Below are 16754 nucleotides of genomic sequence, written 5' to 3'. Positions count from 1 at the left end.
TAATGGGCAACAATTTATTACGTTTAAAAACCAATCTATCTACAAGTTTAGCTTGAGACTAGATTAAAAGTTCATGGGCAATTGGCGTGCATGTTCGAGTTTATATTGCGTTATGAATGGCGTCAAGGGATGACTTCAAAGAGGGTGACAGGGTCTCTTCACTGGCCAACGGCGGATAATTCCTCGACGCCTGATGCCTGAAGGACAAAAACACAAACAAACGATCATAAGACACAAACAAAGTACCAAAAACATAGATGAGACCGCCATAATCCGGTTTTCTTTGGGGGGGGGGGGAAAGGGGGATTTCTGGCCCAACATACAAAAGAGTACGAAAAGTTACTAGCCTTTTCGATCCGAATCCTGGGTTCGAGACGGGACTATCTCCGGTGGGTATATTGGCCAATCGCTGGTTATCCTGTCGAGGTCGGGGCAAGGTCATGATGAGAAGGGGTCCCATGGGGTAATCGGACCTGAGTTCGGCCTCGGACAAAGAACGGGAAGCGTCGATGACGGAAAGCGGGCCATCGTAAGTCCGTAACTGAGACGCTGTCCCCTCGTCTCGATGACCACGCGATCGTGACGACCTACAGAAGACGTACCTAAAACACCATCCAAAAGTACTTAGTTAGGACGATAAAGATAGAGCGACCAATCCCGACTAACCAAAGGAAGATGGCCAAAGCGGGTAGGGATACCACAAGAGCCAGGGCACCAGTGGCGAATAACCAAAGTCCTCGTTTACCGTAAACGGCCCCTGTTACCAAGAAGGCCAGTCCTAAGAGGAAGATGGCGGTGGCCAGGAAAAACCAGAGAGCGAGGGCGTAACGCCACCTTCCCTCGCAATTCATTCCACGGAACGTTTTCATCCTTGAATTAAAAGACTCAAAACCACCGTCGTCCGTCCTTCATTTCTAACTAACCGTCGTGCCCTTTTGACCATCAAGAAATGAAACAGTATATCGAAGGCGTTCATCCATTATGGATTCAACCTGAAAGTAATTAAGTACAAACAACAGTAACTGATCCGAGAAATTATCACACTCGGGGACAAGTGGTCTCGGACGTTGGCGCTCTCGCTTCGAGTGGGAGTCTAGAGTGTTTCCGCTCTTAATGGACGGACAGTTTTCCTTACCTTACCTCCGTGATAAAAAATTGAATAAAATAGCCCATAGAGGCGAATAAGATCTTGGTGCACGATACACGCGGTATCGATCCGAATCCTATGCTGTTTCTAGGAAACCATTTAAATACTACAACCCCGGCTCTACCCCCCTTACCCCGGAAAGGGGGAATGACTCCCCTTGTAGCTTATACATAGTTTGAAACTTCATTATCGATTCATATTAAAAATTATGAAGCATAAATTAACAAGTAACTAAGAAAACAAAACATTAGAATTGGTCGAATCTTGGAGGAATTATACTTATTGAAGGTAGCTATATATAATGTCCAAATTTCATTACTTAAGAGTTTGTAATGGCCAAGAGAGCAAGAAGACGAATGCACACGGAAAAGAGGTGACTTAGGAACTACTAAAGTTAAAGGCTGAGGGTTAAATGAAGTATAAGGAGGTCTTAGCCTTCCAATATATTAGATCCACGTCGATGGACAACAGTAGGTAGATGGATGATGGGCGTGGGACACGTCCAGATTAGAGAGAACCCCCCCCCTTTCCCGCCTCTGAGAGGTAATAGGGTCTAAGTAAAGTAGAGTGAGTCCCTTCAAGGACCCCCCCACCGACCGAAGGCATGCATTTTCAAAGACCCCACCCTTTAATTCCTTTAAAAGACTTTTAAAATATCAAAGGGCGCGAAACTAACAAAATCAGCCACAAATATCATGGGAAAAAAATTTAAATATAAAATTCTTCAATAACTTTCAAGGCGAAATTACTTCAGCCAATTCAAACATTCCGGGTTTATCATATAGCAACAGAATGCAATCTTAAAATCAGTAATTTTATCCGTTTTTTCCGTCAAAAATTTAACTAAACAATTACTAACATTGTTTTCAACTATTATCAAGACTAACATGAAGTAATTGTAAAATTCAATTACCTGTATACGCCGAGTACGTTGTGTAAGTCCTTTGGTTGGTCGGTAACTTCAAAGGACGTGTCTAATTAAAGTCCAGGAGTAGGCGGGAATGAAATGAGTAACTACACGTGTGATGTCCACTCTTGGGTCGAGCGAACGTCCGAGTGGCGTTTGGTGTTGACTCGGGCGCGTGCCAGCGGGACAAACACGAACACGGGGAGAAACACACCTGCTTCGCGTTCAGTTCGGTACGTTTGCTCTTCTAAACTCGCGCATGCTCGAAAAGGTTCTTATTCGAAAACGTCAAAGACGCGATAACAGTTACGTACAAGACGCTAATTTTTATTGAAAATTAAGTTTTTCCCAATAATAAATCGATGTAACCGGAAATACGTCATGTTACAATACTCGGAGATTCAAAGAAACGAAGTTAAATATCACATTTCGTCAAAAAAATTTAGTCCACATTCTAGGCGAGATTCAAATTTCGCGCCATTACGAATCACGTGACCTAGTTTTGAATTCACGCAACAAAAAGAAATTTGTCAACAGAGACAACGCGCCATCTGCCGAGAGAGTCGCAAACTATCCGCGCCATAACATACACATTTACCAAAAAAAAGTGACGTTTTTAGGGGAGGAGTTCCCGCCTACTGTACCTTGATTGACGTCACGCCTGACTCATTAATTCACTTGTAGTCGGCCAGTTGGCCAGTGATGGTATCGTCTTGAAATCGGAAGTCTATTCACATCCGTGATGTCCTGAAATAAGGGAGAAATTTTAATTACCATTTTAATTATAATTAGCGCGTCTACAAGTACAATCTAACGTCTGCAGCAGTCGCGAAAGCGTCGAATCGGTCAGGCCTTGGTTTAAAAAATTGGTATAGCAACCTTGGTTGGTAGCAAGCAACCAGGAACTATTGTCTTAAAAAGGAACAAATACTTGAAAAAAAGATAAGAAAATGGATCTTCGACTAGCGATAGTCGCTTTAGCCACGATTTTAATTAATTTAATTACATTTGGTAAGTAATTAAAGCGATATTTTTAAATTGCGAAGGAAAAAGCCCCATGTAAGTATTGAAATCTTATTAGTATCGAGCGAAACATGCACTAGGGAAGTATACGGAGACACGCGTATCCTAACATGTCCCCGTCCAAACATCGACAGTCGCGATAAGGTATTCTGTTGCGGCCCCAAGAAATTGCGTTATTGTTGCAGCAGTGAGGAATTCTCCCAAGCCATGTAAGCACACCATCTCCTCCCCACACCCACTTCGCTGTTGTTATTATTTGTGTTGTTAAAACTAATTATTTTCACGCATTAACGGGGAAAGGGGTAGTTAATTAATAAATTAATAAACAGGGTTTGACTTGTGCATCTGTCTTCTTTCTTCTCTTTTGTATTATTTCGTACATTCCTTGTTAAATGCATCATCAACGCGAAATCAATAAAAAACGGGGCTCAAAACAGGGCTGGCAGGACACCAAAGCAGCTTAACACTAACAAAGTCGTTAAGTAAGTCCAAATAATTAGTTTAATTAGCGTCTAAACTATCAATGTTTTCAATAACGAGACATTACTCATAATTTTGATTTACCGCACTTTTATGTTCTATGAGCACACTTTTAATTTGATTTAGCACTTTTCCCCCATTAATTAACTTAACTAGTCATTGCGATTAACTAACTAATAATGGACTTAATTACGTTAGTTTTAATTACCTTATGTTGCAGCTTCTGTGTGTTATAATTAAAAAAGTCGGAAGGTACTTACAAAATGAGTTCCGTTTTTTACAGAAACACAATCGGAGTTATAGTCGGAGTTCTGGTATCGGCAATCGTATTGGTTGTTATTGTCGTGGTCATCTCGTGTTTCTGCTGCAGTTGCTGTCTTTTGGCTAGACGAAGGAAACGAGGACACGTCTATGGTAACAACCATCAACAGACCCACAAGGACTTAAGACATCATTAAAACATTGAAACATTGTTTCTTCATCAGGTCCAGCTACAACAACTCCCATGACGGCTGCGGCGGCTTCAACGGGCGATTACCCTGGCCATCAAATGAACGCGTATCCCCAACAGAAACCCATGGATCCTTATGGACAACAACAAGCCCCGCCCCCGGCCTACCCCAATTACCCCCCTCCTCAACAACAACCTCAACCTTATCCACCTCAACAAGGATATCCACCTCAACCACAGGCGGGCGGTTATCCTCCAACCGGAGGTTATCAGGGCTCGTATCCTCCTGTTCAAGGCGGCGGGGCGGTCCCTCCTCCTTACCCAATGGGCGAGCCCAATCAACACCCTTATAACCCGGGTTATTAAGAGAAAGAATCTCCAAAGAAAATATTTGCAAGCTTGAAAAGGGACACGTCTTTGCGCGTATGCCATACCATTATGGTCATTTTAAGACTGTCGCAGCCATATTAATTAACTTGCATTGCATTTTGCTGTTTTTAAAAAAGAATTAATTATCTTCACTTAATCTTAATTTTAATTTAGCTTATTGCGATTTTCGCAAAATATTGTCAACAATGCCCTTGTGATCTTAATGTATCTTGACGAATGGCGAGGTACTTCGTTGCCCCGTCGCAGAAAAAACAACAAAACCCCATTTTAATCATTGTCATTTTGTCAAAACTATATTATATACTAGACTTAATAAACAAAGTACTCATTTTCAATTCAATTTAAATAAAGACGATGCTTTTTCATAAAAAGAATCAATGTTGTTTCTCTTGTAACGTTTACTGATCGTTGTCCGTACCTTAATGTCTACAAACATCATCTCTCTCAGAACGACCACCCATTCCGAGTGGCTCAATGGAGTTTATAAGCGTATCACGTGATATTTTTGAAACTGGGTCCGCAATTAGCCTTATTCCTGATCAGCGCCATCTACCCATAGCGGTGACTTTGAGAACTATTGTAAGCGGCAAGCCAATCAGATGTCGCTAAAATCTGGTGACGTCATTTTTGGTAAGACTCGAGAGTGCCAGTCAGTGACGTCACCAGAATTTAGCGACATCTGATTGGCTTGCCGCTTACAGTAGTTCTCAAAGTCACCGCAATGGGTAGATGGCGCTGATCAGGAATAAGGCTAATAGGGAGCTAACAACTGCATGCTAGGGGGAAGAGATAGTCTGACGTCACGCAGCCCCTCTCTGGTTGGCAATTTTGAACGTAGAATACTGTTTCCAACCGTTAGGGGGGATGAAACTCCAGTAAGAGATAGAACAGGGTGTGACGTTTCAGGGTCAGAACTGTTAGCTCCCTATAGGCTTAATAAAAACTTGATGTATCGACTCCCAATAAAGCTAAGTCGTTCGTTAACTTTGATGAAAGTGTTTCGATTCTACTTGGTGTTTATTCTTTACGTCAAACGCGACAGCGAATATTTACAGATGTCGTTGGTTTGGTTAACTTACTTATTTGCGCGTCCGCGTTATTAATCCGGTTTCTTCATGCAATTCTGATCAGGGTATCGTTGATTAAAAGCTTGTATCAATGCGGGATCATGGAGTCGAGCGCCGTCTAACTGGTTACCCAGCGTCATCCAATTGGGTTGGACATTATGTGGACGACCGAATAACTCGATCTTACGAGTACCCGGGGATAATCTCTCGATCATTCCGTAGATTTCGTCAGGTTTGTGACTGGTAGCGCGCACTTCGGCTACAATGACGTCGCAATCTAAGCCACGGTTGAACCTAAGAGGGTGTCGAGGACGTGGTTACGTTTTGGAGACCCGACTTCGAGGGGGGGAGGGGGGCATGTTTTTACTTACTTTTCGACGTTGCCTTTGACTCCGACGAGACAATGTTCTTTTCCGTGATTAAGCCAATGTCCCGTTCTACCTGTTCTAATGATGCGCTGTAACTGATTGGTTTTGACCCAGATGATCTCGTCGCAGCGTGTATAACCCCATAAACGCAAACATTCACGACCCAACTCCATGGCGCGACCAGTCACCCACAGAAAGATCAAACCTTCATCCTGAAGGCCAGGAACGTTAAGTTGCCTCATTTCATCATCGGACATGGTTCCGTAGGGAAGTTCCATATGGATATCCCAAGGAGGATCAGCCATGATGACCGCGAACTTGCCCAGAATGCTCATGTCGAAGAAACGCAAGTCGCACTGGATCCATTGAGTCGGGTACAAGACCGTCTCGCCATTCAGAGAGCCGGGTATGACGCCCAAGCGCTCCTCCGATCCCGGAAGCGCCACTTGTCCTTTAGCACCGCCTCCCGTGGCGGAATAATCCACTTCGTAATGGACGTACTTGCAAGTGTCCATGTGGAAGCAAGTGTTAAGGAAGGAACAGTCGCCCAGCGCTTCGTCAGTGTGCTTTTGGATGATCTTTTTGAAGTGAAGTTTCTTACACGTTTCTCCGCACACTTTTTTGCATTCTTCCTTGATGCCGTGAGGGCAGAACTCTTTCACCTGAGCACCACCTGAAACAAAATTAAAATAAAAAAGTCCCGAGCGTGGACAAGTCCATCAATAAGACGACGAGTTATTTACCTTGAGACTTGAATCTCTCAACAAGTGATTTTTCTTTGGCAGTTGGTCGACTGAGCAATTCCAGTATTTCCGCTCCCACTTTCTTGGTTTCCTTTTCGCGAGCTGAGGGCAAGGACAAGAGACTCTCGATGGATTCGACCTCCTTAATGGCCGCCACGGCCGCCGCCGCTCCACCAGACCCCGCTTTAGCTACGTGTTTGCCAGATTTCGCGGGTGGAATATCCTCTTTCAATTCAATCTCTGGCTTATCATCAGCCGTTCGTTTCCGACTTGCTGAGCTCTGGGGTTCCGTCGCGGCTTTATTTCGTTCTCCTTTACGCGTATATTCGTTCGAAACGGCCTGCAGTTTGGTGTGATCCGCCCATGATACCACGAGACACGTTTCTCCCTCCGAGTTCAATGATTCTACCAAGGTGAAAACGACAGAGATTGCGCCCATCTCTCTTTGGTGCAAGATAAGCCCAAAGACGCGTAATCCGAGGGAAGTCGGCGGACACGCTAACTGTGGAACGACTCGGGTCCGGTGGGACACGAGAAGTGTGTGAGGAATACTCGGGAAAATGGTGGACGGTCGACGTCAGACGAATTAGGAAGACCGTACGCAATTTTCCGAGCATTCCTCCCCCATTTCCTAGCGTCCCACCGGACCTGAGCCGTTCCACAGTTAGCGTGTCCTCCGATTTCCCGCAGATTACGCATTCTCTCCCCATCATCCTTGATGTACCTTTGACTTTGATCAGCTCTTGAGCCGAAAGTTTCTGCAATAAGTTCTCAACAGAGACGTGCGACGCTTTAGTTTCTAAGCCCAAAGCTCGAGAGACTTGTTTGACTAAAGCTCTCGAATCCACTGGAAGATTCAAGGCCACTTCGCACAACACTATCAACAACTTCTCCTCCAATTCCTCGTAACTGGCCACAATTTGCTCATCAGGCACATCGGGAGTGGCTACATCTTGCTGAGATTTTGTCCCTTTTTCCAGAGAGTCTTTCAGTGAAAAGGAAACTGGACTTGTGGGCCCACTTTTCGAGATGACCCCCGTTAAGGAGTCTGATGATTCTGGGACATCAACGGCTAAAACTATATTTTCGCGTTCTTTCTTGCGACGTTGTAGACGTTCCCGGAAACTGCTCTGTTTCGACTTGAAGGCTTGGATATCGCTCCAAGTGTCTGACATTGTCCTTCAAAACAATCCCAAAACTATTTTTATAGTTTTAAAGTTATGTGGAACTTAGAAAAATCCCGTCAATTTAGGATGCGTAATCTGAGGGTTGGATGGGGAGGGGGGGGGGTGCAAATTGGACTATAACATACTCAAAGGACATCCCCCTATATCTAGTAGAACCAGAGTTATGAGCCTCCAAAGTTGGGTGTTAAAAATCATAAGTAACATAATACCAATAAGTGAGACGCTAACATAAGTTGACGAAGATATTGACGTAGCCTCAAGTTTAAAGTATCCTTGTAAGGGCAGCAAAGAGGGCTATAACATATTCAAAGGAGTTCCCCGTATCTCTAATAGAACAAGAGTTATGGGCCTTCAAAGTTTAGTGCAAAAATCATAAGTAACATAATAACAATAAGTGAGACGATACCATGAGTTGACGCACATTTTCCTTAATTACTCGCCCCCTGTTGGTCGTAGCCCTGAGTTTTTAGTATGGTTGGATGGGGGACAATTTGGACTATAACATACTCAAAGGACGTCCCCGTATCTCTGGTAGAACCTGAGTTACGAGCCTGCAAAGTTGGGTGTGATGCTATTCCTATGGCACGTGTTTGAACATTTCGCTTAATTACTCGGCCCCTGTTTGTCGTAGCCCTACGTTTTTAGTATGGTTGGATGGGGGACAAATAGGACTATAACATACTCAAAGGGCATCCGCGTATCTCCAGTAGAACCAGAGTTATGAGCCAACAAAGTTGGGTCTAATGCTATTCCTATGGAGGGAGCTGCTTGTTTACGTTTTGCTTAATTACTCGACCCCTGTTTATCGCAGCCCTAAGACTTTAGTATGGTTGGATGGGGACAAATTGGACTATAACAAACTCAAAGGACATCCGCGTATCTCCAGTAGAACCAGAGTTATGAGCCAACAAAGTTGGGTCTAATGCTATTCCTATGGAGGGAGCTGCTTGTTTACGTTTTGCTTAATTACTTGGCCCCTGTTTATCGCAGCCCTAAGACTTTAGTATGGTTGGATGGGGGACAAATTGGACTATAACATACTCAAAGGACATCCCAGTATCTCTAGTAGAACCTGAGTTATGAGCCACCAAAGTTGGGTCTAATGCTATTCCTATGGAGGGAGCTGTTTGTTTACGTTTTGCTTAATTACTCGACCCCTGTTTATCGCAGCCCTAAGACTTTAGTATGGTTGGATGGGGGACAAATAGGACTATAACATACTCAAAGGGCATCCGCGTATCTCCAGTAGAACCAGAGTTATGAGCCAACAAAGTTGGGTCTAATGCTATTCCTATGGAGGGAGCTGCTTGTTTACGTTTTGCTTAATTACTTGGCCCCTGTTTATCGCAGCCCTAAGACTTTAGTATGGTTGGATGGGGGACAAATTGGACTATAACATACTCAAAGGACATCCCAGTATCTCTAGTAGAACCTGAGTTATGAGCCACCAAAGTTGGGTCTAATGCTATTCCTATGGAGGGAGCTGTTTGTTTACGTTTTGCTTAATTACTCGACCCCTGTTTATCGCAGCCCTAAGACTTTAGTATGGTTGGATGGGGACAAATTGGACTATAACAAACTCAAAGGACATCCGCGTATCTCCAGTAGAACCAGAGTTATGAGCCAACAAAGTTGGGTCTAATGCTATTCCTATGGAGGGAGCTGCTTGTTTACGTTTTGCTTAATTACTCGACCCCTGTTTATCGCAGCCCTAAGACTTTAGTATGGTTGGATGGGGACAAATTGGACTATAACATACTCAAAGGACATCCCAGTATCTCTAGTAGAACCTGAGTTATGAGCCACCAAAGTTGGGTCTAATGCTATTCCTATGGAGGGAGCTGTTTGTTTACGTTTTGCTTAATTACTCGACCCCTGTTTATCGCAGCCCTAAGACTTTAGTATGGTTGGATGGGGGACAAATAGGACTATAACATACTCAAAGGGCATCCGCGTATCTCCAGTAGAACCAGAGTTATGAGCCAACAAAGTTGGGTCTAATGCTATTCCTATGGAGGGAGCTGCTTGTTTACGTTTTGCTTAATTACTTGGCCCCTGTTTATCGCAGCCCTAAGACTTTAGTATGGTTGGATGGGGGACAAATTGGACTATAACATACTCAAAGGACATCCCAGTATCTCTAGTAGAACCTGAGTTATGAGCCACCAAAGTTGGGTCTAATGCTATTCCTATGGAGGGAGCTGTTTGTTTACGTTTTGCTTAAGTACTCGTCCCCTGTTGGTCGTAGCCCTAAGTTCTTAGTATGGTTGGATGGGGGACAATTTGGACTATAACATACTCAAAGGGCATCCCCGTATCTCTAGTAGAACCTGAGTTATGAGCCTGCAAAGTTTCGTGTGATGCTATTCCTATGAGGGGGTATGTTTGTGAACATTTTGCTTAATTGTGACTCCAGTGAATATTGTCATATAAATTTTGCTGGTAAAGGAGGGGTCGCTGGTAAAGGAGGGGTCACTGGAGACTAGACAGTGGACACATGTCTTATTAGAAATTTTTCTTATTTTTGGCCCTGCCTATAGAGTGCTGTCAGAAGCGCCGGTGTGACGTCACCCATGCTGTTTTCCCATAAAGAAACAACGGTAACTGTCATGGCCGCCCATTGCTGACTTGTGACGTTTAACCTTGGATCTGACGTCACAACTGACAGCACTCTATAGATAGTTTACACATGGAGGATTCATACCATTTACACCAGGAGGCCTTAACAAACACAGTGAAAATCTTTTAACATTGAGTAGTTTTAAATTTAACTGAACTTCTTAGCTATTTATGGCACTAATTATTTTACAACCCGACATCAAATTAATTTAGTTTCAGCCATTGACACTCATGCGGATTACAATGCATATGAATAATGAATGAAAGCTAAGGTGGCACTTACTTTAGGCCTTTGTTTTCAAGAATCGACTGTTGACCACTATTCCACTCAAACTTGAAACAAACTCACACAAAAGATGATGTATTCACAGACAACTACACTTTTTAAACTTAGTTAACTTAACATTAATAAACTTTACGTCAAAATCTTACACGGAACCGTAATTTACAAACCGCCGGACACACTCAAACAATTTTGAGAACTTCAACTTGAGAGCAGACGACGATTTAGAACACCATCAGAATAAAAAACAGCTACCATGGAGTAATATTTGTGGAGACATATAAAGCGTCCTCTTTCACAACCCCAAGTTATTGTTAACGTCATAGTTTGATCTTTCTTCAGCACGTGTTTTTGTCGCCAAACTTGTTATGGAATGGATGAAGGAAGAAATTAATTTAATCACTTGCAAATTATTATTAGAACCATTAACGTAGGCTCCGCTCAGCAGGCTGGGAAATAGCACACTTCCTCTGGTCCAAAACCAGTTTATTAATTGCCTGGACTAGTTTTTTAATTGAAGAAGTGGGGGTTAATGGTCCTCGGGACCAGTTTATTAATTGCAAATCTATTGGAGAGCAAAGGCTGGGACCACTCCGGAGACCAGTAAATTATTTCAGATACTAGGGGGTCACTGGTCCAAAGGACTAGTTTAAAAAATATCATTATTTCCCAGCCTGCCGCTCAGGCACAAAAGTGACAGAACTTGTCCATTTCGTCTGCTTCACTCTGTCAACCAATCGTTTTTAGTGTCCAATTTCTCTTTAGCTTATGTCTGGTGCTGTTTCTAAAGGTCAAACTCTTTTTAAATTCAGGGTCAATAATGGAGGAATACGCTCGAGAACCATGGTATGAGAATTTTCCTTAATTATCTGTTAATTAAACAAAAATTTAACGATAAAAATTAATTCTAAAACTAAAAAATACCTTCAAATTAAACATAAATATGAATTATGAGAAATTTCCACCGTTTAATTGCGTAAAAACCTATTTAATTGCTAAGCCTCGGCTATCCCACATGCAGAGCAATAGACTTTAAAAGTTACGTAATGCGCGTTTCAATATCAATTAAAACTAATTTAAATTAATATTTTAGCCCATGGCGAATTGTAGATGATTGCGGGGGAGCCTTTACCATGGGGGCCATCGGGGGTTCCGTATTTCAAAGCATTAAAGGCTTTAGAAACGCCCCATCTGTATGTACCAATGAATCTAACGAATAAAACTATTAAATTTGAATCGTTAACCTTAAGTTTTATTGAATTCAGGGTATCAATAGGCGATTAATAGGAAGTTTAGCCGCTATTAAGGAAAGAGGACCCATAATTGGAGGTAAATTAATTGAGATTAAATTGTTAATAATGAAAATGAATGACTTTCCATACCCAAAAAGGTAATTTTGCGGTTTGGGGTGGACTTTTCTCGACAATTGACTGCACAATGGTCCATATAAGAAAGAAGGAAGATCCCTGGAATTCCATTACCAGTGGAGCCCTGACTGGAGCCATTTTAGCTGTTAGAAGTATGTATTACCCATCAATAAACTTTGACCTTGGGTAACACTTAAATCTCCTCTATTTCCAGACGGAGCTGGTGCAATGGTAGGTTCAGCAGTCATAGGTGGCGTCTTATTAGCATTGATTGAAGGCGTTGGCATTTTAGTTACCAGATATTCCGCTGAACAGTTTAAACCAAGTAATATTGACCTCCCCTTTAAATTAATCACTTTAGATTATGAACTTTGACCCTTGTAATCTTCTATTTCAGTTGACCCTCAAATGGAAGATCCCTCTAGAATCAGTAACGCAACGCAAGGATTTGGGGCACAAAATTATCAATAAATTATTTTGATAACATTCATTTCACGTCTAAAATTGACCTAAAATTAATTTGTACATAGCAGAATTAATTAATAAATAAAGTATTGACACACACAAACCATTCTAATTAATCAAATTAATGACAAATTAACTTTTATTTTATTTACTGTAAATAAAGGAGAGTCCACCTTATTCCCCATGCGCGCGCCAAGGCTTAACGCGACCAGCTTAAAATAACGCGTCGTCTGCTTCGGAGTCCTCAATATTTTTTTCTGTAAGCAGACGACGCGTGATTTTTAATTTTGCCTCGCGCATCAAGGGATAAGGAGGATTAAAAATAAAGAAGAATCCACCTTATTCCCCATGCGCGCGCCAAGGCTTAACGTGACCAGCAAATCCGCTTAAAATAACGCGTCGTCTGCTTGGGAGTCCTTAATATTTTTTTCTGTAAGCAGACGACGCGTGATTTTTAATTTTGACTCGCGCATCAAGGGATAAGGAGGATTAAAAATAAACCTTTTGAACATCTTTTTAAAATGGTGGTAGGAAAATTACACTGGAAATTAATTATTAGGGGTTGAAGGTTAATTTTTATTATTTGTGGTCGAGTTTAAAATCCTAAGGAATTAAATAAGTACTTGACACTCATCCTCTCTTTCTTCTTTCGTTCGTTCTCTCTTTAACACAATGAATTTGTTAACAAAATTAATTTTAAAAACACGATTAAGACTCTACAAGACATTTCTTCCATTTAATTAAGACATTAATGATTAAAAATTTGGCTACTTAATTACTTTGACGACGATAATTACCTCAATAAATTAAAATTTTAAATATATGTCAAAATAATTTCAATCCGTTATTATTATTTTTAAAACATCCCCCTCCCCTTAAATTATTATCACAAATTATTTTTAAGGGGTAATTAATTATAATTATGGATTATCATGATTACGCTACTTAATTGGAAGCCTAAAGGGGGTGGCGGGGACGGGAAGGTAATGTAATTAACAGAGGTGACCTCTTTGATGTTGAACGTAAGCGTTGACTAGTTTCTTGTTGGCCTCGTAGTTCTTAGGGATATTACGAACTGGTTTTGGGTCCAAATCCACAATTTGGACTCGAGTAAAGTAATCTACACCACTTGTTCCGCGCAAGACGCGTTCTTCGTACTTATTTTCAAGCCTAAAACATGTTTATTACGTTTAAATCCCGAGTAAAATACGCGCCAAGGCTTAACGTTAATTAAGCCTTGCCCAAGGCTTAACGTTAATTAAGCCTTGTCCAAGGATTAACGTTAATTAAGCCTTGTCCAAGGATTAACGTTAATTAAGCCTTGTCCAAGGATTAACGTTAATTAAGCCTTGTCCATTTATTAACTCGCGTCTTACTTTTGGGATAAAGGCTCGAGAGATATGATGATAGAACAATCTTTCGCCGTTAGCGAAACCAAGTACTCCCAAATCTAATTGGTTCAAATAGAAATTGAATCAATCCCGGGGATTTCTAACTTGGAACCTGTTTTCTACCTTTCTTTTGTAGAATTGCGACTGAGTTTCGTCAAATGCGGGTTCGAGGGAGCCAGCGTATTTGGGGATAAGCGTGGCGGGGTAGATATGGCCGTTAGATGAAGCCGACAAGTAACGAGACGCGTTCCTGAACGGAGCCGACTCGGGACTGTCGCAATACTGCGAGTAGGGTAAGACCGTCTCCAAGGAGGAACCCCCTAATGTCTGAACGCGTAAAATGCAATCCAAGACGCAACCAACTGGCAAAGAATGCTTGCAACACGCGGCTAATAGTACACGCGACAAGTTAGTTAAGTAATTGCACCCATGAAGACCTTAATTATAATTAATTGGGCTCACCAACGTCGCATTTAATTCTATCGGCGCAATTTTTCGGGGCGTAATAACACTGTTGAAAGGGGAAAGTGCGCTTGCTTTGAGGGTTGGGGGAGGCCAAGGGAATGTTTTTCAATTCATTTGGACACCATTTCAAAGCTTTGAAGACCAAATGAATCAATTCTTCTTCCTACCAAGCCAAAAATGATTCTTAGCAAACTTAAAACGCGATCCTGCGCTCGCCAAGTACTTAATTTAACTTACGATAGTGTAAGTAGGAGCCATTTTCTTATTGATGATACACTTGGAGAGATGATTCCAGAGTTCGGTCAAACCACACTCGACTTTCTCCCCACCAAATATTAATTGCCCATCATAAAATAGACAACAGGAACACACCATATGATATTAAATGACCGTTGACCAAAACTTAACATACTACAATGGTCGCCATGGCTTAAAACCGAGGCTTACCATAGTACAATGGTCGCCAAGGCTCAAAACCAAGGCTTACCATACTACAACGGTCGCCATGGCTTAAAACCAAGGCTTACCATACTACAACGGTCGCCAAGGCTCAAAACCAAGGCTTACCATACTACAACGGTCGCCAAGGCTTCAAACCAAGGCTTACCATACTACAACGGTCGCCAAGGCTTAAAACCAAGGCTTACCATACTACAACGGTCGCCAAGGCTTAAAACCAAGGCTTACCATACTACAACGGTCGCCATGGCTTAAAACCAAGGCTTACCATACTACAACGGTCGCCATGGCTTAAAACCAAGGCTTACCATACTACAACGGTCGCCAAGGCTCAAAACCAAGGCTTACCATACTACACCGGTCGCCATGGCTTAAAACCAAGGCTTACCATACTACACCGGTCGCCATGGCTTTAAACCAAGGCTTACCATACTACAACGGTCGCCAAGGCTCAAAACCAAGGCTTAACGGTCGCCAAGGCTTAAGTTAATATATTTACTTTGAATATTCTCAGGTTATTTTGAGGGTTTCTAAGTAGTTCGCGCAGAGCTCCCTTCATTCTGATATCACATCTTTCATTATAAATGTAATAAAAGTTAAAAAATGATAGAAGGGTCAAAGGTGACTTTAAATATACCCGCTGTAGAGGTCCAAGGGACAAAACTTGCTTTGATATTTGTAGCGACCTTCTTGCACCTTAAAACGAGTTTAGTTGACAAATAATAGGCCTTTCTCTAGCGCTTGTTATTTTTACCTTTAGGAACTGTTTAAGACAGAATTTACAAATATTGAAATTGTTGACTAGATTTTGATCAAGCTCGTTTAAGAAGAATTCCTTGGAATTGACAAATCCCTGCTTTGGCTAAATAGATAGAGCGAGCGACTGACGTGGTTAATAAGGCCTCAAATTAAAGGAATTAATTTAAATTAATTACTTTAATCTCGATTGAGATGGTGCTCCTTTTAGGGTTAAGATTGGGATAGAGGGAAGTGCACAGATCAGGCATTAAAAGAGCGTAACATCCTGATCCGAGAACAGAAAGACCTTTATGTCGCCGGAAAACTGAGGAATATCCTTTTTAACTAAGGCTTGATTCAATTAAAGGCGATTCTGAAACTCTACCTGGTCTCTGTTTATCAACAGCTGCGTTAACGGACTGAATGTCTTCTTTGGTCAAATGCACAATTTCCATATGGGGAATGTAAACATCACCCAAAAGGGGTTTCAGGACGCGTTGAGCGTAAGCCTTTCTCATTCTTAACACCCTCAACGCTTCGTCCACAGCACTGTGCTGTGATTGACATCCCTTCCCTTCATCTTCAACATCAAAGTCACTTCCCTCTTCGGAAGAAATAATCTCCGTTTCCTCCCCATCAATTTTGGGAATGCGTAAAATGCAGTTTTCCTATCCCATTAGATTAAATATTATTATGATAATTACGGAACATTCAAGGCTAAAGCAATTTCACTCTAAGGTGCAACACTATCTGCAATAAGCAATGGCCCCCCACCCCCAGAAAAATGGCGGCTAACCATTTAAACTTGCTCCAATCCTTAATTAAGCTAGTTTATAACTATCAACTATTATATTTAAACCCCCGAGACTATTCTTGGGATAATTTAAAGTTAAATATTATGGTATCTTACTTTAATTAGTCGAACTACGAGGCTGGAGTTTCCTTCAGCGCGATATTGAAGGTTTTCTCGATGTAAGCCGAGGCTTAAGGTTAAATCGTAAGTTCCATTGTAAATTTTGTCACGAAGAGAGCGTGAATCGGCCATTTAACATTTCCACCGAGGAAATACCGCTTTGATAGAACTCGAGGAGTTTCTACTTTACTTTTAATCGCGCTTTAAGTAGACTTTAAATCGGAGAAAGAAAAGACTGGCCTTACCGGCTTCGCACTTGACTAGAACATGGTCGTAAGATGCAGAAGCAGA

The 16754-nt window shown here is 41.8% G+C and overlaps 5 protein-coding genes across 8 annotated transcripts; 2 read left to right on the top strand and 3 right to left on the bottom strand.

Moving 5' to 3' along the window:
• LOC149618123 (uncharacterized) lies at positions 1-2562 on the bottom strand. Of its 2 annotated transcripts, XM_089855745.1 has the most exons (4): positions 2061-2562; positions 667-992; positions 348-602; positions 1-197 (listed from the first exon to the last, which is right to left on the bottom strand). In XM_089855745.1, exons 2-4 carry the CDS (start codon positions 867-869, stop codon positions 101-103), a joined length of 555 nt encoding a protein of 184 aa, XP_089711871.1. In that variant the 5' UTR covers positions 870-992; positions 2061-2562; the 3' UTR covers positions 1-100. The 2 variants fall into 2 exon arrangements, with proteins under 2 accessions (XP_089711871.1, XP_089711872.1); XM_089855746.1 differs by lacking the exon at positions 2061-2562 and having other exon boundaries at positions 667-2001.
• A 167-nt stretch (positions 2563-2729) lies between these two features.
• Positions 2730-4772, top strand: LOC149618122 (uncharacterized). Of its 2 annotated transcripts, XM_089855742.1 has the most exons (5): positions 2730-3065; positions 3136-3286; positions 3515-3559; positions 3841-3971; positions 4043-4772. In XM_089855742.1, the coding sequence occupies exons 1-5, from the start codon at positions 3005-3007 to the stop codon at positions 4372-4374; spliced, it is 720 nt and encodes a 239-aa protein (XP_089711868.1). In that variant the 5' UTR covers positions 2730-3004; the 3' UTR covers positions 4375-4772. The 2 variants fall into 2 exon arrangements, with proteins under 2 accessions (XP_089711868.1, XP_089711869.1); XM_089855743.1 differs by lacking the exon at positions 3515-3559 and having other exon boundaries at positions 2737-3065.
• A 606-nt stretch (positions 4773-5378) lies between these two features.
• On the bottom strand, positions 5379-10901 carry Mettl3 (methyltransferase like 3). Its single transcript, XM_089855734.1, has 5 exons — positions 10666-10901; positions 7301-7755; positions 6577-6981; positions 5837-6506; positions 5379-5759 (listed from the first exon to the last, which is right to left on the bottom strand). The coding sequence occupies exons 2-5, from the start codon at positions 7749-7751 to the stop codon at positions 5498-5500; spliced, it is 1788 nt and encodes a 595-aa protein (XP_089711860.1). The 5' UTR covers positions 7752-7755; positions 10666-10901; the 3' UTR covers positions 5379-5497.
• A 481-nt stretch (positions 10902-11382) lies between these two features.
• Positions 11383-12600, top strand: Tim17b (Translocase of the inner mitochondrial membrane 17b). Its single transcript, XM_089855747.1, has 6 exons — positions 11383-11511; positions 11759-11858; positions 11931-11994; positions 12056-12184; positions 12247-12357; positions 12430-12600. Exons 1-6 carry the CDS (start codon positions 11486-11488, stop codon positions 12501-12503), a joined length of 504 nt encoding a protein of 167 aa, XP_089711873.1. The 5' UTR covers positions 11383-11485; the 3' UTR covers positions 12504-12600.
• Positions 12601-12622: 22 nt separating this feature from the next.
• On the bottom strand, positions 12623-16749 carry Ipk1 (Inositol phosphate kinase 1). Of its 2 annotated transcripts, none has more exons than XM_089855735.1 (11): positions 16461-16749; positions 15936-16218; positions 15748-15875; positions 15567-15674; positions 15450-15508; positions 15312-15384; positions 14591-14701; positions 14351-14516; positions 14012-14277; positions 13874-13947; positions 12623-13667 (listed from the first exon to the last, which is right to left on the bottom strand). In XM_089855735.1, the coding sequence occupies exons 1-11, from the start codon at positions 16593-16595 to the stop codon at positions 13490-13492; spliced, it is 1581 nt and encodes a 526-aa protein (XP_089711861.1). In that variant the 5' UTR covers positions 16596-16749; the 3' UTR covers positions 12623-13489. The 2 variants fall into 2 exon arrangements, with proteins under 2 accessions (XP_089711861.1, XP_089711862.1); XM_089855736.1 differs by lacking the exon at positions 12623-13667 and adding an exon at positions 13702-13733 and having other exon boundaries at positions 13846-13947.
• Positions 16750-16754: the final 5 nt, after the last annotated feature.

The sequence above is a fragment of the Phalangium opilio genome, unplaced genomic scaffold, assembly GCF_054372755.1.
Source record: "Phalangium opilio isolate 3A_F unplaced genomic scaffold, DU_Popi_V2 ptg000209l_1, whole genome shotgun sequence".
NCBI lineage: Eukaryota > Metazoa > Arthropoda > Arachnida > Opiliones > Phalangiidae > Phalangium > Phalangium opilio.
The sequence above is the reverse complement of the archived record's forward strand: the minus strand, read 5'-3'. Positions and strand labels throughout refer to the sequence as shown.